The 22,484-nt window shown below is 39.1% G+C and overlaps 2 protein-coding genes across 5 annotated transcripts in view; one reads left to right on the forward strand and one right to left on the reverse strand.

Annotated features, from left to right (window-relative positions):
* Positions 1-6,426, forward strand: part of gfra3 (GDNF family receptor alpha 3) — a 41,451-nt gene extending 35,025 nt beyond the window's left edge. The window contains exon 8 of the mRNA XM_057849527.1: positions 153-6,426. Within this exon, the coding sequence (XP_057705510.1) occupies positions 153-353 (201 nt within the window). The 3' untranslated portion in view covers positions 354-6,426. The remainder of the gene's footprint in view (positions 1-152) is intronic.
* Positions 6,427-16,058: 9,632 nt separating this feature from the next.
* hars (histidyl-tRNA synthetase) overlaps positions 16,059-22,484 on the reverse strand; it is a 40,362-nt gene continuing 33,936 nt past the window's right edge. For all 4 annotated transcript variants that reach the window (XM_057849523.1, XM_057849526.1, XM_057849524.1 and 1 more), the window contains 3 exons: positions 20,254-20,370; positions 19,355-19,501; positions 16,059-16,626 (listed from right to left, as the gene is read on the reverse strand). In XM_057849523.1, coding sequence (XP_057705506.1) covers positions 16,567-16,626; positions 19,355-19,501; positions 20,254-20,370 — 324 coding nt within the window. In that variant the 3' untranslated portion in view covers positions 16,059-16,566. The remainder of the gene's footprint in view (positions 16,627-19,354; positions 19,502-20,253; positions 20,371-22,484) is intronic.

Below are 22,484 nucleotides of genomic sequence, written 5' to 3' on the forward strand. Positions count from 1 at the left end.
ACAGTAGGCAATTTAGACATCAGCTTCTAATGTGTGTGTAGATTTTTAGTCCTTTTTATTGAAAATAGCCATCCAACATTAACCATCCATTTTAATAGTCTCATTATACATCTGAATGAGAGAACATGTTTGTACCGTCTCCTTCTTCTCAGGTGAAGGAAAATGAGGACTCCAAGCAATCCATACAAACAATGGCGATAAATCAAAATGATGTCAACTCACCGTACTCTGAGAGGGCCGTTATCACCAACCTGGGAACACCTGTAGCTGGAAGTGCTAAATACATTGTTGCTGTGCCTTTTGAATTTATACTTATAATCTGCTTTTTTTCTGGTACACTTACTTTGGCATAGAGCATCCAATGAAAACATGTCGAAAGACCAAACATGTGCTGGACGAATGTGGGGCTAAACCAGTTTTCACAAGGTGGATTTGACAGGCCGCTGGAATGTTTAGCGTCAATTTCAAACAGATTTAGTCATCATTTCTGCAGCTCTTTGTTTCGAGTCTTATTTATTAGCCGTTTCCAGTCAAGCATGACCATTATCCGCCACCGTCCTGATTGGTCTTGAATTTAATGGGCCAACAAAGAAAACACCTTTTATGAATATTATGTTGGACAGGTCAAATCCTGTCAAAAGCCCAAGTTCAAGGCACTAATTGCACAGAGTGTGAAGTAATACATCAAGTTTAAGCAACACTAGGTAACTTTTCAACCTTTATAAAATGTTTTCACTACACTTGAGATGATATGTTGACTCAGAACTAGTTGAATGACACCTCTTTTATATCTTGAGGGTGTCTGTATCGATTTCACCGGCACTAATTAACTTTGAGGGGGGTGGCAGGAACCCAGCCACTCAAAAAACCTACAAATGTGCTGACTGCTTTACGGCATTCGTCACTTCCCCTTTCCCCATGCTTTATAAAGATGTAAGTCGAACGCTTTCGCGTGAATTCTGCTAAGACGCTAGAGCAGGGGTGTCAAACCGATTCCACAAAGAACTGCAGTGGGTCCTGGTCTTTGTTCCAACAGATCCAGCACAGACAGTTCAACCAATGAGATTTCTGCGAAAACATGCAGCACCGGACTGCCATCAGCTGATTACACTGTTAAGACACCAGATCGGTGAAAAGGTCTTCATCTCGTTTGGTTGGAGTGAAATCCAGCACCCACTGCGGGCCTTTGAGGACAGGTTTGACACACACGCAAATGCATAATTAAGTATAAACATCGGCCCGGCTTTCACTCGTTGGCGTGAACCCCCCAACCCCCCCCCCTTCAACTGAACTTGTCAGCGGTGAGGAGTTCGGTTAGGGTGGGGTGCTTGGCCACACTAAGCCACAAGGTTGCTAATCGTAATATGCTATTGTTTAGCCAAAACTGGATTCATTACCTTATTACTATACTTCCTTCACACAGGCTTTGGAAACAGAAATGTCATTTAATCCATCTGCGCCGACCAGGAGATCATGATTTTACGACACTGTGCGGGTGCGTGCTGGTCCTCATCGGAACGCAGTCTTCCTTAAGGCAAAACACTACTGCTTTTGTCCACTGGCGTCACATAAATCGACCAAAACTGAAAAGTTACCTAGTGTTTCTTAAAAATAACTAGCAAATGAAACAGCTACTGCATGCTTAGATGTTACAGCGATGACATCCTAGTAAGATATAAAATTTGACAGCAGTAAAACTTTGATATCCATTTTATGAATGTTCTTGACTCAACGTGCAAGTTGGGGAAGATGGCATGCTAGTTATCCTCTGGCTTAATCTTACCTTGGGATAATACATATGTACGTTTGCTTGTTTATTTTGGAGAAATTTAGATGGGAGTGACGCTGTACGTCCAGACTGTTTTAATCCAATTGTGTACCGCACGAATGCTATTTTTAGACCGTGACGTCGCATTGTAAAGCGGAAGTGGGATATTATAGACCCGCCCTCGCATAGATACCATTATATTTCTGCGACTTTTCTCCGGTAATCTTTCAACAACGAACATGCCGATCGAGCATTGCTTATATGGTACTTGTAGAAACGACTCTAGACATTACGACATATGAAGGATGTTTTCTTCATACGTTTCCCGAAACCAAAAACTCGGGAGGAAATAACGTGAAGAATTGATCAACTTACGCGGACGCTTAACGCCAGCAAGGTGAAGTTATTCACATTCTAAATGGCAGTAAACATTTTGTTGGGTTGGCATGCTCCTTCAGAGGACAAAGAGGTAAGCCATTATGATATTTTTACTTACTTTTTAGCGTGGCATTTTGCCGTGCTGCTTGTCTGACAATGAATGACCTGAAAACAATTAAAAGGGTATCTGACTGCCACTGTTACCTTTTCTATTGTAAAAAAACAACTTTAGTAAGGGGGAAGTTTAAATAAATTATAGAATTAAGATTTGTTATTAATGAAAAAAATTAAAAGTGTTCGATGGCTGTCAACGAGTAGCATTTGCGATCGCTACACAAAAATAGCAATGTAAATTGCCCAAAAGAACGGTCAGAAATGTAAGACAACCAGAGGATATAATATATACAATAGACACGGCATATGGTGGTAAAGGACAGATTGTTGAAACAGGAGAATGTCATTGTCATTTACTACTGGGGACAAGCTCCCGTTTGTTCCGCCCTTTAGCAACATTAGCTAATGTCATGAATATTAATCAGCGGAAGTTACGCGTAGCGTGCGGTACGCCATTGGAATCCAGTTGTTCTTTTTTACTTTGGGAAAGGAAAGAACTGCACACCCAGAGATAAACTCTTTGGCTACCCCCTTGTCTGATTTACATAAGCTATAGGCACACCGCTCCACGTCCGCAGCTTGTTGATCCTTTCCAGTGATGTTAAAGTACCATATTGGCCCGAATATAAGATGGTGTTTTTGCATTGAAATAAGATTGAAAAAGAGGGGGTCGTTTTATATTCGCGGTCTAGACATTATACCCATTCACGACGCTAGATGACGCCAGATATCAATAAAGCCATGTTCTGTTATGACAGATCTCAGCTACTAGTTTAACCAGTTTGCATTATTTTCTTGCAATGTTTGTCCTTATTCAGATTTGTTTCAAAACTACAGTTACAGTTAGACTTCACTTTGATGGTTAATGCAGTTATTGCAATTTTGTTGTTTTATCACAATAGATTGGTTTATTTACGTTTCAAAAACCAGAAGCCATTCATTTACGAATGTGATTGCACTTTAGTTTACATATTTAATTGTTCAGATATTAAGATTTTAATGAGGCAAAACCACATGCTTTTTCTCTCAAATATATTGTTATAATCATTTGTTTCAGATGTACTGTAATTATTTTCTGTATAAAAATGAATTTGGTGTTCAAAAAGTCTTTTTTTAAACTTGAGTCTTGAAAAAGGGGTCGTCTTATAATCAGGGCCGTCTTATATTTGGGCCAATACGGTAGTATGGCAGTAGGTAGTCAGGTGACGCTAGCATTAACCACCAAAATAAACATGCAAACAATGGGAAAATGCTGAATTTGTCAGATCATACTGACTTAACGACGGTTGCTAGAACATATGATTGGTCAGTGGCCATTTTGGGGGTAGAGACTGCGAAAGGTCAATTGCCTAAGTCATATTTTAACATTTTCTGAAAAAAAGCTTTTTGGACTGCATCAGTTGTTTTTTTTTTCTTTCATTTGTAATTGGCTTAGGACAAAAGGATGATGTGGCCGTGTTAGGAAAATAACATTATGCAGAAATCTAAATTTGCCAAAAAAAAAAACAACAACAACAACAAAAACTGACTTTTTATTATGCTACTAGGCTAACGGAATGTATTAAACTGGTGTATTTCACTTCTTTCGATAAGAAGGAAATGTTAGCATAAAAGCCATTGGAAAAAGTTTTGATTCCATCTCAAACCTTGATATGACCAACTCATTTAAAAATATATTAAATATTGCAATGCTTACAATACTACATTTTTTCCCTGTAAGTAACAGATACAGAATATCAGCTCAGTACAATGGGATTCTGAATGTCAATGTTATCATCCAGAAAGTGATTGATGAAACCCATAGTCGAAGATTCAGTGGCTGCAGTGCCTTCTGATGGCCGAAAAATGTCATTTCATGTGATTGACTTTCCTATAAATGAATTTAAAGGGGATGTTCAGAATGTTTTACATATGGCTTAATCTTCAAGTTAGCGGTGGTTTAATTAGTCGGTGGAGTCGATTTCAACAAATTCTGTTCAGTTTGTTAGTTATTTGTTAGCTTCAGGGGTCCACAATGGCTACGGTAGCATGAATCAATAGTGTTTTTAAAAGCCTCAACCATGTTTTGTGTCACAGTCTGTACACGTCATAAAACCGTTATTTGAAAGATTGCTCTGGTGTGAGTGTTTACGACTGAATGCTTATGCTGAATGCTGAACCATTTAATGCACTTACAGGTATGTCAAAAACATCCCTTGTTCTACTTGCCTCCATATGTGTAGAGCAGTCACGCTGCTGCTTTTTGTCCATTTTCTTATACTGTATATCATATGAACATTGGATAGGCTTCTGTCATTGTGAGCTTAAAAACACAGCTGAATCCTATCGTTGTAGCTCTGCAATTTCTGAGTTTAAATTGTTAGCATTTTAATCACTTATACCTCATGCATTAAATTGTTTTGATATTTGTGAACTTGATCCGACAAGCCCAATATATTGTTCAGACTGTTGTTTTGACTTCGATGATGTAGAGGCCATGTGCCGTTTGGTGTTTGATCATTCACACCCCAAAAAGAAAACTGAAAATTTTCAACCTTAGAACTTATCAAATTTTGACAGAACATCAACCATATTTGTTGTTGGACAGAATTGAACACATATTTTCACCTCGTTGAGTGCAGAACCGTGAGGAAAAATTGTACAGCAGGTTAACCCATTCTTCACATTGTTCTGATTTAATGTTGACTTATACATTGGTCTCACATGAAACTGATTATATCAATCAAGGACTGGGGGTACTTCAGTCTCAGTCTGTAAACATGTGTCAGTTTCAGAGTAACTCAGAGAAGTTATGTATTTGACTGATAGCACACGCATTGTACTGGAAACAGACATTATGAAATCTGAAGACCGTTGTGGAAAACGACATTATGAAAAAAATGACTTTGAAAAATGCTTTTCATCTGCTAATAGCTCATTGTGCTGAAAAACGACATTATGAAATAAAAAGACTTGTTGAAAAAGGCATTATGAAATTTTAAAAAAATACTTTGTGAGAAACCTTTTATCTTGTAAAATCTTTTTCATAATACCTTATTTTACATTTTAAGGGCCATATTATACAATGTGTCTGTTTATTTATCAAAAGGTAATGTTTTAAAACTTGTTTTTAATTATTTAATTATGACCCTTTTGGGGTTCCATACTTCTCTAGGTTGGGGTTGGACACAGCTAACAATCCAGTTCAATGAAAAAAATGCTGGTCCTATAAGCACTTGGGAGTGGGGGAGCTGGGGGCATGTGTACATATGATGCCCGTTACACATTTCTGACCGCCCCTTCATACATGCCGGCCTACTGTTGTGTTATTTGGGTTCAATAATGAGACTTTTGTTCACTCCAAACTCACTTTACTGCATCATCATATCACTGTACAACACATGATCAATACCAGTGTGTACCTACGCTGGTCGCGTACTATACAGTTATGTATCTCTGCACCTAGGGAGGTAAAGTAGTCCCGGACATATGACAACACCTACAACTGGCCCTGTCTTACGAAACAGACAAAAAAACGGCCTTGAATTTGCAGCTAGTACAGAATGCTGCTGCCAGAGTCCTTACAATTACAAGGAAACTGGACCATTTTACGCCAGCTTTGAAGTGGTTACACTGGCTTCCAGTGAGACGAGCTAGACTATAAAATACTGCAAAACGATTAATGGCCTTGGACCAAATTACATGCTTGATTTTTTTTACCCCTATGGAACATCTAGACCCCTAAGATTTGCTGTATGTTCCAAGAACAAGTACCAAGCAGCATTTAGTTACTATGCTCCTTACTTCTGGAACAAGTTACCTGACCGTCTGAGGTGTGCTCAAACTGTTAGCTCCTTTAAATCAGGGCAAAAATGCTATTGTTTTACCACAGCATATTCATAACTGCCTATATATTTCAAATTTGCATTTTATTCAATTTTTGGGTTTTATTTCCATTTCCGATTTTTTCTTGGTGATAAAATTGATCTTTATGTATCATTTTTTTTTCCTGTTTCAATTGTCTTTGTTTTAACCTTTTTTATTTAATGTGATTTTTTTACGAATCATTTTGTCTCTGTGGATCTTCAGGGGATGTAAAGTACTTTGTATTGCTTTATGTAGAATTGTGCTCTATAAATAAATTTGCTTTGCCCTGCCCCACTTTTGTTATGTACTTCCTTAATCTAAGTCAGTGCTTCTCAATTATTTTCTGTTACGCCCCCCCAAGGAAGACGTAAATGTTTCGCGCCCCCCCAAACTCTATCGCCACTGTAAATAGTATCATTTGTCTACAATATTACTATTATAAGTACGCCTCTGCCTCACATTGCATCCTTTTTTTCTATTAGAGAAAATAACAGAGATCAACTTATAAAGTATAACTTTATTAACATCGTTTTGTTTGTAACAGAAAAAACAACGCGCATCAATTTGCCTGAATTAAAAAAAAAAAAAAAAGTCACATCCAAACTGTAAAAATACACTCAAGGTACATTTTTGACCATTTGATACTGAAAAATAAAATCAGTAAATAATAACAAATTCAAATTGATTTGAAACATTAACTCCTGAGGACAATATGCCAAAAAATTTGACCGGAAGAACAAAACTGAATAGAAGGGGGGGGGGGGCTGTCTTTGGAACAGAAGGACAGTTTTTATTTTCGCTGCTCGCTCTCACAGTATCACCTCCAGTTTGCAATGATATGGGGTTATTTTGCACTGAGCATGCTAACAGTGCTCACTGGTTTACTGATATAACACTGACAAAGCGGGACGATTGTTGGCAATATTCGTCACGTTTTCGCTGAAAAACAACCAAGCGGCTTATCAATGAGATTGGGGTCTCATGTCTTTAAGTGGCGTCTTAATTGATTTGGCTTCCGGCTGTCTGCTATAATCATTTTTAGACACAGTAAACAGTGGTCTTTCCTCATCTCCCACTGTATTAAATGTCAAAACCAAAAGGCAAACGGCCCGCAAAAAGCGCATTCTCGGCGGCCGAGGGAGAACCGTAGGTGAGGGCGGCCATCGTGACGATCCCAAGCCGAAAAATGGCACTTCTCGGGCGGACACGTGAGAACTGGAGAAGACAGTGGGTCGCTGCGTGAGTCCGGCCGGAAAACGGCTTTCGAAAATGGCCCACAGCTCTCCACAGGCATGAAAATGGGTCAGGGGTTAAAAAGGTGAGAAGGGTGTGGAGGAAATATGTTCCAGTACACTGTATTGTACACCCCAACAAAATATTGAGCTCTGTCGACCCACACTGTGTTTCAGCAGGGCCATGCAGAGACCGGTGGAGGGGTGGGTGCTCGTAGATCAAAAGGGGCACATGAACAAGTATTTAATACACTTAAAACAACATAACTTAAATTTTAACCAGTTTTAGATAATAATTGGCTGCGACTGTGACATACTTTAATTGGGAAGGGGCAACAGTGAATAGAAATCAAAACTGTCATCAACACTTTCTGGCTGTGACTCAGTCAGTCTGCCTCTTTTCTTCCTTCAACCTCTGCATCAAAACTTCCTTCCTCAACTTGTTCATCTGAGAACAAACCACATCAGATGGTCACTGAGCCACCAACAGCACAGTTTTCTTAAAACTATTATTTCATTATTAGCCATACTTAACAACTCTAGCACCTAATGATTAATAAAGCAATGACATAAAAATCTTATAGAAAAATAACATTGTAATTGTGTTTATAATTGGATTTAATACCCGACTATCCTTGCAAACTTGTTCTTACCAGGTCTGCTATTCACCCAGCTGATGAGGTATCCACTGCCTTTAGCAGCCTCATCTAACTCCTTTTTTTAATCCTCAATCTCCCTTCCCTACGACGCATGTCTATGTAATGAAATATAAATATTTAAAAAAACAAACAGACTCCCCGGTGGCTTTTAGTTTTAAAGCTTTCTTAATTTCTTTCTCACTCAATAACGATGGAGTTAGATTTGTGTTTTTATTATTCAATCAAAAAACAAAGTTACTTCGATCAAAAACAAAGTTGCTTCAATCAAAATACAGTATATACTTTTAATCCCAAAAAGTAGCTTCAATAAAAAAAAAAAGTTTTTGATTGCAATAATAAATTTGAGACAAAAAAAGCATTTGAAAACTATTTTTCTTGATTGAAACAAATTTTTCCATTTAAGTAATGTTTTGCGTTTGGGCCACATTTTGGCTAGGACATTTGTGTCTTTATTATTCAATCAAATAAGTTGCTTCAAACAAAAAAAAAATATATAAAAAGAAAAACTTTGCACATGTGCCAATCACCGTTTACCAAAGCCTGACAGGGTTTGAGTAGACTCACTATGAAGCTTTTAATAAAGCCAAGCATTTTCTAACTACTTTATTCTTGTTTAAAAATAATTTGGTGGGCAGTAACATGTTTAAAACTTATCATAATTCTTACATTTTGAAGTGCTTGAAAACCATTTATAAATGATACTTTGGTGAAAAAAGTGAAAAAACATGTCTTATATATGTATCTTTTTTCCAATGTAAAATCTGAATAAATGCATTGAACACGCACAAAAAAATGGGGGGGTTGGGGCGCTACTTCGCGGTTTTCACTTATTGCGGCGGGTTCTGGTCCCCATTAACCGCGAAAAACGAGGGAACCCTGTATTCCTGAAAAGCTTTCAGAAGCAGGACTCATTCCCACCACTCGTCGGGCCGCTGTTGTGCCGACACCGGCCGTCAGCTCAAATCCAAGCCGAAAATAACGCGTCTCCGGCGGACGACGGGAGCGATGTGAGGCGCCCCCTCCATCCGAGAGAATGCCGCTTAATTTGACTCAACAGTGTGTTTCTTCGTTTATATTACCGCTAAATACACAGGCTTGACGCCAATTTAACGGGAGCTATTTTTTTAATGGGAGATTTGGCTAGCTCTGGCAGTGTTCAACGCAAGCTGCAACGAATGGCAGTAACTTTTTTATATCGCAAAACGTGAAAACGATTGAAAGCATTACTCACCAAATTCAATCTGCTGGCAAATACAGGCAAGTGTGTATGCTGCGCTCTGGTCTGCCCCGATGTGGATAAGGCCTGCTTTTTTTCCCCGCAGCTTTGCAATGCAACCGAAGGCTCTCCGAGCACTCCATGTACACGCGTAAGGAGTGCGCGCGTTTGGAACAATGGAACGCAGCTTGGGCCGATCATTGGTTCTCGTCAGCGAAGCATCTAGAAGGATTTGCTGACTGTGTTCTTAAGTGCTCAGTTTACGTACTAAGTTAATCACATGATGATAATAATAATAATTAAATAAAACCTCCCGACCCCCCCCCCTCCCTCCTCCCAAAAAGAATTTCTCCTCGGATCTACGCAATTCACGTAGGTCGCCCTTTTTGACTTCAAAACGGCGAATTTCGCCGAAAGGTGAGAGATTTTCATGCCTGTCTCCAGCTCCTCATGAGTCTCTTCCGTGTGCTCTTGCTTACTTCAAAAATACTGCGCGCACTTTGAAAATGAGAGCGCCACTGCCACCCACTGAGTGAATGTGCAAGTACACATCATTCTAGAACGGCAAAAAAAAAAAAAAAAAAAGCATGTTCCCAGAGGTCACACGTGCCACCCCTGGCATCGCTCTGCGCCCCCCTGGGGGGGCGCGCCCCACTATTTGAGAAGTACTGATCTAAGTACATGTAAGGTTGAATGGAACAACGCTTCTTTATTCAGTGTGCTTCTCAGCATATGTCACCGAAACATCACAGAGATTCCTTTTATTCCGTAAGACCACACCCACAGGAAGTGCACACTATGACAACAGCAGTGTGACATAAATATGTCACATCTGAAACCCCATCTTGCCAAGGCCATTGAGCAGAAGTATTTTATTTTATATCCTTTGACTCACAGGAAGCTAGGGTAACAATTTCATTCCTGGTGTAAAGTGGTCAATTTTTTGTATTTGCAAGGTCTCTGGCTGCAGTGTTCTGTATTTACTGCAGCTTTCTGATTGATTTTTTTTTTTTTTTTGTTAAGACCTGTAAATATGCCATTACAATCGTCCAATTTACTAAAAATGAATGCATGGATAGGTTTTTCCATGTTTTGTTTGGATAAAAACCCCTTAATGCTGGCTATATTTTTATATAGTAGTTAGCAGATTTATTTACATACGTGTGTCGAAGTTTATGTAGGTCTGAGTTAATAATTACTTACTAATTAGATTTGTGGTTTGATTTGTAGCTTTAACTGACATTGTGCCCAGGTGAGAGCTGATCTCTGACTAAATAATCACCTCCATATTTCCCAAATGTAGCTGCTCAAAGCAAAAATTTGCTACTCATCTGTTGCTTAATCTAGTCTCGTGAGACGAATTTGATCATCTCAAATTTGTTTCATTCTCTGCTTATTTGTTTCTGAGTTTGTGCTTCTTAGGGTACCCTTAGGAGCAAGTGATGAGTCAAATGAGATATATTTGAGAAAACCAGACTGGAGCAATATTTGAGAAGAGAAAGTCTTTTAATTGAAAATGGAGTTATACTTGTACAACTCCATTTAGCCTTGTTTCAGGCACTCGATGCACTTTGACAATCCTCATCTACCTGCTGGTGACACAGCAACATGGGGTTCAGTGTCATGCTCAAGGATACTTAGATTAATTCATCAGGATGGAGAATTGATCTCACAACCTCTGGGTTAGGGAAAGACTTTTGTACCACTGAGCTACGCACGGGCTCAGACACACTATACTCGATGTAACGCTTTACATCAATGGAAAGCAATTTCAGAAAGCATGTAGCAGCAATGAAGCGAATTAATTTTATTTTGCTTCATTTAATAATTTATATATTTCTTTGATACTTTGAAAAAAACTTACAAATCGGAGACATGTTGCCTGTGACCCAATAGTTTTAGTGAGACAGTGGCAGCCAGCGTGTTGCCTGTTTTGATTACGTCATCCAACAAGAGGACTAAGGTTCTTCACACCATTTTTTGGTAATCTTTGGGTCTTCGAAACCGAAAACGCATTTGTAGCGGCCGATAGTTTTCGGTCATATCTCTAATTTTTACATTGAACAAGATGAACCAAATGAACCAGATGTTATTTAGTTATTTGACCGATTATATAATTTTCTCAGATTTTGGCACGAGATGAATTAAGATGTGATTGGACATCATGATCGTGATCAGAGCAGACACTACCCTTTCTTACAATGAAAGAATCTCAAAAACCCAACATGAGCAATTGCAGATTGGAAGTACATCAAACTGAGAAATATTTGTGACTGGCACAATGTAGGGTTGCTTGGCGAGATTTAAGAAATAAGTTAAGAAATAAAATACTTTGCTCATCCATATCTTTTACTGAGACATTACTGAGATCGTGACTCCAAGTAAGGAGATAAAATTGAGACACATTTGAGATCAACACAAGTACTCACAGTTGTCTCTTGGTAAGATCTTGAAAGGAGACAAGTGTGAGACTTTATTGAAAAATCGTGCCAGTAGAACTATTCGAAAGACCTTCTCGTGTAATGCTCACTATCAGACTTCTCATGAGACAAATTTGAGAAAACTGAGAAAACCACTCCGGTATCGAATATTGCTGATTCATTTCTCAGAGATGTAAATGAGACATGAACAAGATCTAGTCTTCAATTTTGCTATGGGTGGAGACAATTCTGGCACAACCATTAATTAATTTGTTGAATGCATTTACGATAATCCAGTATCATTATAATCATGTGGAGACACTGAAATGAGTTGTGTGCCATCTGCATAGGTGTGATAGGATACTTTGTACTGGCCCATAATCTGAGCTAAAGGGAGCATATGCAGTTACTATCATAAGTATTCACCCCGCTTGGACGCCCCCCCCCCCCCCCTTTTTTTTTTTTGCATTCATAAATCAATCATGGTCAAAATAATTTGACATTTTAACATTTGACAAAAATTTATTGGAAAAACTTCAAGTGAAAAAAAGATTCCTATAGGGTAATGTCAATGAAATAAAACTATTGATGAAAATAATTGCTTGCATAATGATTCGCCCCATGTAAGTCAGTTTTTTCAGATGCACCAATAGAACACCTCTGGGACATGATCATTAGGCAGGGGTGAAAGTGGCTTTCTTGCCGGAACTTCCTGACATAATAGTCGCCATGGAGCCAAATTTTTCTTTATTTTTTGGGGGGTCCAACCTCCTAAAACCACCAAAATGCAAAGAAAACTGCTTTTGGCAGTTATATCTATAACACAGACACGCACTCACAAAAACAAAGCAGGTTTTGCACACGCATTAGGCTACTACTGCATTACACTTACTGAAAGAAGAAACTACATTCATTCATTCATTTTCCATGCCGCTTTTCCTCATGAGGGTCGTGGAGGTGCTGGAGCCTATCCCAGCTAACTACGGGCAGTAGGCAGGGGACACCCTGAACTGGTTGCCAGCCAATCACAGGGCACAAGGAGACATACAACCATTCACGAACACACTCATACCTACGGACAATTTAGAGTGTTCAATCCGCCTACCATGCATGTTTTTGGGATGTGGGAGGAAACCGGAGTTCCCGGAGGAAACCCACGCAGGCACAGGGAGAACATGCAAACTCCACACAGGAAGGCCAAAGCCCGGGATTGAACCCTAGATCTCAGAACTGCGAGGTAGATGTGCTAACCACTCAGCCACAAGAAACTACATTTCATTCAAAATTGGGTTTTTTTCAGTGATGTGCAAAAATAAAAGTGACAAAAACATACAGTAACCTCAACCTACATCTCCTCACTTTTATGTGCAATTTTAAGGCAAAACCTAAATTTTACTTTGGAACATAACCGAAGAAATTAGGATGTACATTAATTTGAAGATAATAAAATAAGTCAATAATAACATTAACGTTAGCATTTTAAACAATAAAGAAACAAGTAACATACATCAACAAAAATAAGTACAAATGAGCATGAAGCATGATGTTTCCACCTCCATGCTTCACAGGGGGTATGGTGTTCTTCGGATGCATGTATTCTTTCTCCTCCAAATACAGGAACCTATGTTTCTACCAAAAAGTTCTATTTTGGTTTCATCTGAACATAACACATTCTCCTAGTCCTCTTCTGGATCATCCAAATACTCTCTAGCGAACCGCAGACGGGCCTGGACGTGTATTTTCTTCAGCAGGGGGACACGTCTGGCAATGCAGGATTTGAGACCCTGGAGGCGCCTTGTGTTACTGATAGTAGCTTTTGTTACTGTGGTCCTAGCTCTCTGTAGGTCATTCACTAGGTCCCCCCGTGTGTTCTGGGATTTTTGCTCACCGTTCTTGTTATCATTTTGACGCGACGGGGTGAGATCTCGCATGGAGCCCCAGATCGAGGTAGATTATCAGTGGTCTTGTATGTCTTCCATTTTCTAATAATTGCTCCCACGGTTGATTTCTTTACACCAAGTGTTTTACCTATTGCAGATTCAGTCTTCCCAGCCTGGTGCAGGTCTACAATTTTGTCTCTGGTGTCCTTCGACAGCTCTTTGGTCTTGGCCTTAGTGGAGTTTGAAGTGCACATACAGAGTGACTAAATTTATACACCACGTACAGTATTTTTGTTTAAAAAATTATTACGCTCTTTGTTTATCCTATAAACGTCATTTCACTTCTTAAATTCTACTGTGTTCATCTGTTATATGATCTATTTAACAGAAATTTTGGTTCCAAACAATCAGTGTTATACAAAGAAAAATCTTAAAAATGATCAGGGGCGCCCAAACATTTGCTTACCACACGTGATGCATAATAATTACTCATCATTCTACTGTAATAGGTAAAACGCTTGGTGTAAAGAAATCAACCGTGGGAGCAATTATTAGAAAATGGAAGACCTACAAGACCACTGATAATCTCCCTCGATCTGGGGCTCCATGCAAGATCTCACCCCGTGTTGTCAAAATGATATCAAGAATGGTGAGCAACAATCCCAGAACCACACGGGGGGACCTAGTGAATGACCTACAGAGAGCTGGGATCACAGTAACAAAGGCTACTATCAGTAACACAATGCGCCACCAGGGATTCAAATCCTGCACTGCCAGACGTGTCCCCCTGCTGAAGAAAGTACACATCCAGGCCCGTCTGCGGTTCACTAGAGAGCATTTGGATGATCCAGAAGAGGACTGGGAGAATGTGTTATGGTCCGATGAAACCAAAATAGAACTTTTTGGTAGAAACACAGGTTCTCGTGTTTGGAGGAGAAAGAATACTGAATTGCATCCGCAGAACACCATGCCCACTGTGAAGCATGGGGGTGGAAACATCATGCTTTGGGGCTGTTTTTCTGCAAAGGGACCAGGACGACTTATCTGTGTAAAGTAAAGAGGCTTTGAGGTTGAGGTTTTGAGTGAAAATCTTCCATCAGCAAGGGCATTGAAGATGAGATGTGCCTGGGTCTTTCAGCATGACAATGATCTCAAACACACAGCCAGGGCAACAAAGGAGTGGTTTCATAAGAAGCATTTCAAGGTCCTGGAGTGGCTTAGCCAGTCTCCAGATCTCAACCCCATAGAAAATTTGTGGAGGGAGTTGAAAGTCCGTGTTGCCCAACGACAGCCCCAAAACATCACTGCTCCAGAGGAGATCTGCACGGAGGAATGGGCCAAAATACAAGCAACAGTGTGTAAAAAGCTTGTGAAGAATTACAGAAAATGTTTGGTCTCCGTTATTGCCAACAAAGGGTACATAACAAAGTACTGAGATAAACTTTTGGTATTGACCAAATACTTATTTTCCACCATGATTTGCAAATAAATTCTTTAAAAATCAAACAATGCGATTTTCTGTTTTTTTTCCCCCACATTCTGTCTCTCATGGTTGAGGTTTACCCATGTTGACAATCACAGGCCTCTCTAATATTTTCAAGTGGGAGAACTTGCACAATTAGTGGTTGACAATACTTATTTGCCACACTGTAATTTCAAAATCCCGTTTTGTTATAAAGGTTTTCTTCATTATAGAAAAAAACAAGATTGATGTTTCATTAACAAAACTGTCATACAGATCAAAACTATGTTTTTTATTTCTTTAGGTAAATTGGAACTGATTGTGGTAAATGTGAGATGTATTAAAGAATCGATCATGTATTATACCATGGTGAAATATCCCCCCCCCCCCCCCCCCCCCCTCAAAAAGCCTTGCACCTCTTGCCACTCCATATTTTTTCTAGATGCGCCCCTGCCCGTTCCCGGCAGCAGTGAGCACTGGCGTCATCATAGCGTTCTGTTCGGTGGACATAGACACACATCACGGCAGATGAAACCTTGATAAACGCGCTTTCTTGGAAGTTTGGGACACTCGAAAAATTGAACTCTCGCCTCCAACTGCTAAGCTAAATGAGATCTCGATATACATTTGTGTGGAAGTGTTCTTCACAACAAAAACAAAAAACTTTCGTACTCGCCATAACTAGTAACGCTCTTTACAAGTTTATTACAATCTCTCCTGCTCCTTAAAATACTCTGTGTTGTGTTGTGCAACAAGTGGAATCGAGCGAGACCCAGGCGAGTAGACAGAGTTCTAGCGGCGGCGAAGCCGAGCGAAGTCGGTCCAGGCAGGATTAAACAGCGCCTGGCAGAAAGGGATGTGGAAGTCATGAGGAAAAATGTGACAAAAAGACAAAAGTGGTCGTGCCACGTACAAGTATTGTACCACAGAAGATGTAAATGCATGCATTTAAATACTATTTGTACACTGTTAGCTTGATTAAATTCCAAACTACTCATGCACGGGCTAAAATGCTCTGTACTCGATGTGATGCGGGACATCAATGGAAAGCAACTTCAGAACGAGCGTGTAACAAGAGATGAAGGAAAATAAAACAGGTTTGCTTTATTTAATCATTTATATATTTCTTTGACACCTCAAAATACTTCCAAACCGCTTACATTTGACGGTGAGCCCATAGTGTTGCTTCTCCCAGTGTTTTGATGCCGTCATCACAAAAGGACTCATGTTCTTCATACTTTTCGGTGGTAAACTTTCGGTCTTTTAACCGAAAATGCAATTTTAGCTATTTTCGGTTTTTGGCGCTGAATTTTCGGTCACATTTCTTTTTTTTTTTAACCAAATCCCCCAAAGTCAATATCATCAATTTACATGTTTTTGTCCCTCAGTAAATACAAATGAATGCATACGAGATGGAAACTGATATATAATTTTATGACCATGAATGTCATGTGTAAATTCACAACACAATAGCCAGCCTTCAAACATTTGATGTTTTTCAAAACAGCCATCTGTTGAAAGCCCAACATGGATATTTGCAATGCGCAGGTTACAACCCTTGAACAGAGGACGAGTTGCATTTGTAAGTTAACTAAGCCTCAGAGGTCCTCTTCCTGATTTCGCTGACAAGATCGGCTCTTGAGATATCAACCTGTTTGGAAGGAGACAATTAGAAAAGCATGATCACACTATGGATCCCATATAATGTCCTCAAATTACAGGTAGTCCCCGGTTTATGAGAGAGTTTCGTTCCTAAGCTGGCGACGTAACCCGAATTTACGCTCAAATTGGAATTAACCCTTTAAGTACCCCAAAATAACTATCCAAAAAGTCCAAAAGTATTGTATTTTGTTTCATGATGGAGAATACACTGCCCTCTGGTGTCAGCGTTGGGTCTGGCTGGACTGTCGCCTAGTATGACTGAGAGGCAGACTCAGACGTCTGACATGAATAAAGGATAGCTGCACTCTGGTTTGGCACGCATAAGGCTGCAAGTTGTTTCAGCTACTATATGTTTTGGCATGCATTTGTAATCAAGTTTACACCTACAGTTTGTGGAATTATGTGTAAGCGATTTGCTATGAGAATTGTAAACACGTTAGTATTCATAGCATTTAAGATAGCAGACTTTTGTTAGGCAAATTAGGGTAATTTAACCTACTAAATTTATGTATTGATCAGACCAGATGGACGTTTGAACACCAACTGCTTTGTGTCAAGTTTTTTATATTTAAAATGTGTGTCCTTTAGAACAGAAGTGTACATATGTGTGTTACAGCTTTGCAAATTGTTAAAAGTGAAGGAAGTAAAAAGCGTCAAAAAGCACAATTGCCTTGTTTGATGTCTGTATAGCTGAACAACTATCACATTTAGTGAGGACAGAACACATCATAAAGTAAAAAATAAGATACTGCGAGGTACAATAAGGTACTGTTTATATGACAAAAAAAAGGTGGACGAGACTCCCCGTCGTAAAGTCGAAATCACACAAGTCGAGTACATCGTAACCTGGGGACTACCTGTATCTATGATACAATAATGTAGACCAGGGGTTTTCAACCCAGTCCTCAAGGCACACTGTGGGTCCTGGTTTTTGTTCCAGCCGATCCAGCAGAGACAGTTGAACCAATGAGGCTTCTGCTAAAACAAGCCACACCTGACTGCAATCAACTGATTGCACTTGTAAAACACCAGATTGGGGAAAAAGTGTTGTCATCTTGTTTGGTAAGAATGAAATCCTGCACCCACAGTGTGCCTTAGTGGAATAGGTTGGGGACCCCTGATGTAGACCACAAAAAAAAAAATCTGGATCCCCCCCAACCCCCCCAAGATTAAAATAAATTAACTGCCCCCAGAGGAGTAACAATGACACCCAGGATGACAGAGGTCTTTCATTTTCTCTGACTCTGATTGTGTGTACACCTTGACCAGCGGAGGCAGAAAGTTGTTAGAGGACCCATGAATGCTTTGTATAAATAACTTGTTTTACCCAAACTCCACATGCCTGTGAACATGGTTATATTTTTCGTCTATGTACGTTCCTTTGATGTTCTATATACGGTTGAGAGAAACAACAATGCTAATTTTTATTAGCCTATCAATAGCTGTAAAGTAGTGGTTGTTAACCCGGGTGTGATTGGACCCCAGGGGTTCGATGAATAAGTCTAAAGGTTTGGGCGAAGTTTAAGACGTGCAGGGCCCTATTTTCGTACGCTGACTAAATTGAAGCGAACTGCTGTTTTAGACCATGCTTTGCCCCCAGTTGACAGACTTTAATTTCTTTCAACTGCTAGTCCTCCAGCTCAATCCGGCCCGCGTGGTTGTTTTGCTTGAAATGCACACTGCAGTTCATTTTTAGCATCCATATCAAATCACGTTTTTTTTTTTTTTTTTTTTTTTTTACATTGGCGCCATAAAACCCTAGATTTGCATGACCGAGGGCATGTGCTACTGCACTTGGCTCACTTTTGGGTCCGCAGTTATATTTGTTCATCCGCCCCCACCCAGCCAAAATGGATTAGACGTCTAGCGCCGTCAATGGCAGCCATTGAGTTAACAAGAAGTGACACAAAATTGCCCCAAACCCAACAGGAGGTGACACCAAATCAACAGCAAGTAACCTGGAAATGCCCCAAAATGAACAGGAAATGATCCAAAATTTACAGGGGCACTCAACCACTCAACAATCACACCATCACACTAATACCCCCATCATATATTTTGAAGGTATCGAGAAATGCAGAGCACTTCAAAACATCAAAATAACTGAACTTAGGTCATTTTTCATCTTAAAAGGCAAGACATGTCCTGATCACATATTTTTTCACCAGAGTTCAAATCACCTGATTTTGAGGAACAGCTGATACCAATTACTGATCCGATTCCTCGGCAATCGATAGATTGTTTCCCTTGTCCACCATTATAATTTTGTTGCTTTATAGCCATTTAAAGTCTTAAAAACACAATCTTTTTTCAACAGACTCAAATCTTCTAAAATTGTTGTGTATTAAAAAAATTTGGGTTTGCAGATCTCAGTTTGTTGCTCTTTAGCCCTCATATTTAAATTTTATAAAAATCTTAAAAACCCGATCTTTTCACCCGATTCTGATCTTCTAAAAATGACCTGATATTTTATCATGAGATTGGATCGCAGACATCCTCCTTAGACAGAATCCTACCATCAAAGGATTATGATATAGACAAAAATGGTGATTATTGTAATGATGACAAAGAAGCAAAACTTCAGCTTGTTTTCAAATCTTATCTTTCTCCCGTGCCAAGATTTTTTTTTTCTTCTCCAATGTTATATACTGGTTATGGGTTACGTACGAGGTTTGAAGTATCAAAAAGGGGCCTAAATTATTTGGAATGCACTGTACCTCCTCTCTGGTGGCCACAATGCGAAGCTTGACAACACCATCTTTCAGCTCCTGTTCACCAATTATAGCCACAAGGGGAATTCCTGATTCCTCGCAGTGCTGTAGCTGACTGAGCAATTTGGGGTTCTTCTTGTACATGACCTCTGCCTTTAGAAAGACATACAAACATAGAAATCGCCTATTAATATTCAAATATAAAGAACTGAATTCAAATGTGTATGACGATAAGTAGCGCTGCAACGTTTAATCGATTAACTCGAGAAATTCGGTTAGAAAAACGCTTCAAATCAAATTTTGCTGCTCCGAGGATCCGTTTAATCAGAGTGGTGTTGTAATGGTATGTTTTGAAAGTGTTTGAATTTAGTTTTAGTTTTATGGGTGGATACACTGCCCTCTAGTGAGACAGTAAATATGACATTTAACATGGCTGAATCCAGCTGCTTCCTGTTAAGGCCAACATAATGTCGTTTTTTTATGCATTTGTAATTTAGTTTATAGGTATATTTAGCAGTTTTTTTGTGGGAATATGTGTTTGAATGATTTAAGAGCACTGTAAAAACAAAACGTTAGCATTTTATAGCATTTAAGCTAGCAGACTTTTGCTATGCAAGTTAGCCCATTATTCGTTTGTTGCAATTATTGTTTTTTTTATAGCGGTTGAGGCTAAACTTTTGGCTTGTACTATACACATATAAATATAAATATAATAATAATATAAATATAAATATTACCAGGGTTGTATTTTACGTGGAAACTGGGTCGAAATGGCTCTTTGAGTGTTAAAGGTTACTGCCACCAGGGCACAAGGGTTTGAGAAGCTGATCCAGCTAAAGCAAACATCTATCTATGTATATCTAAACATCAACTCTTACAAATGATATAGAGCAGAAAAGCCTAACCTTGATCCCAGCGTTCCACAGTTCAGTGACAAGCTTGAGTCTCTCCTCCATCAAGTTCTTCTGCGCAGATGCTACCATCACCTGCACCTCAGTTGTGCGTACTTTCAACGCCAAGGCCTAAAGAAAATCATTCATATGACTTTTGCAGTAAAACCTCTCACCGACTTAAAGCCTATCAATGCACGATCGGTGGCACCTTCTCGATCTCCCAAGCGTATGCTGTCATATTAGATATGTAACTACAGTAAATACAGAGGGGGAAAAAAAACAGTTTTGCCGTCATGATTCGTTGAGCAAATGATTTAATATCACTGAGAAATATAGACAATATGTCATGCTTTCATATCGTCAGATCGCACACACTACTGTGACTACTACAACTGTCGGCACCACTTATGTGTCAGCGCAACAATACTATTGGTGCGTTCGATACGTCAATGCGAAGCTCCCATTGGTGAAGAAAAGAGAGCATGACTCCTGTGTTGATTTATTGAAGCAACATTCCATTGCCAATCTTTGCAAGCGCTACAAATTTTAGAGCTGATATAATCTACTAGTAGTTAATTAGACCAAAATAATGTTTTCTGTACCATTTTGCAACGTAACTGAATGAACAACAGGTGTCTAGCCAATCATACGATAGAGTTCACTTCACTTACGCTACACAGCCAATCATAGCATTGACAGTGTTGCGCATTGTGCCCTGCCCATACGCAACGCTAGCTTACAACAGTGCAGGGGAGTTAAGAGACGCAAATGCCAATTCCTTATCCTGGCGATAGAAACAGGCAGCATTATTACACTCGTTAAGGCAAAGTAAAAAAAGAAATGCGGTTCTTTTAAGATGGAATGGCTGTCGGAGTATGTGCAAATACAAGAACATGCAGTAAAAAAAGATTTTTTTCTGGGTTTTTCTTTTCCCTTTTTCTAACCTGTCCTGTATAACTGCAAATTTATAACATCTTAATCAGTTAATTTTTCTTAAATATAGTAAAATACTTTTCTCCATCTTGTTTTGAATGTTGAAGACTAGTTAACGGATTAATGCGTCAGATTATTCCACTTATTTTAAGGAAATATTAATATTTGTTCTAATTATATCCATACATTAAAGTTGGTAATTTTTCACCTAAATCAAGAAAAGTCTGCTTTCGAACAATGTTTTGAACAATATCTATTCTTGAATTAAGAACCTTTCTGACAAACAAGCTCTTTTTCTTCGATTAAATATACTTTTTGCTCAAAATAAGTCTGTTAAGATTATTTTCAGCTAGCTATTTTTATTTCAAGAAATCTCATTGAGTGAAATTTACTTGAAGGACTGGCAGATAATTTCACCTATTTGTAGCAGATTTACACTAAAAACAAGGGAATTTAACTTGTTTTAAGGAGGTGTGTTTTTACAGTGTAGCTGTTCAGATGCAGAGAATAGGAATCTTGAGTGTCCTTATTGTCTGAACAGTTTTAATCTGGGAGTTTTATATACTGTACTCCCATTGTGGTTGTTCATTCTGTTTTATTTATTAACTCACCCATGCTATAACTGGACTTTACCCAGGCCAAAACAAGACTCTTCGAAAGGTTAACGCAGCATAACATAGTACACATCTCATGAACAATGTCTTTTTCATTTTAGGTGGGCCAAATCAATGATATTAGAAAATTGCTGCTGTAATTTCATTCTTTTAATAAGCCATGTAACTTGCTATGATCCAAGGTTTTGAACAGGCGTGATACTGGTGTGTGGCCACCAGTGTTGTCAGTAACGCGTTACTGTAATTTGATTACTTTCTTTCAGTAACGAGCAATCTAATGCGTTTGTTTTTCCAAGCCAGTAATCTGATTAAAGTTAGTTTCCTCAGTAACTGTGCGTTACTATTTTGTTTTTGCCTCATACTGTATGTAGAATGAAGAATACTGTAGTCATGTACGAAGAGCATTTGAATAGAAAATACCGCATTTGAGTTTGGGAGTGACATCACATCTCACGTTTTCTCATCGGAAAAAAACGGGTCACGTGCAGTACCATGCTGTATGGGCGCCATCTGCCACATAGCCTGCTAGCTATCAGGATGCTAACAGTAAAGGAGCCGGAGAGATACAACAAACGGCTGCATTTGCTCACTGGAGATACAGCCATTACTTCACATATCCATCCAGTAAAGATGACAAAAATATCTGTGCGTTGCAAACTCTGCGCTGGCTCAGATGGACTGTCGACCGCTATATAC

The sequence above is a fragment of the Corythoichthys intestinalis genome, chromosome 11, assembly GCF_030265065.1.
Source record: "Corythoichthys intestinalis isolate RoL2023-P3 chromosome 11, ASM3026506v1, whole genome shotgun sequence".
NCBI classification, from domain to species: domain Eukaryota; kingdom Metazoa; phylum Chordata; class Actinopteri; order Syngnathiformes; family Syngnathidae; genus Corythoichthys; species Corythoichthys intestinalis.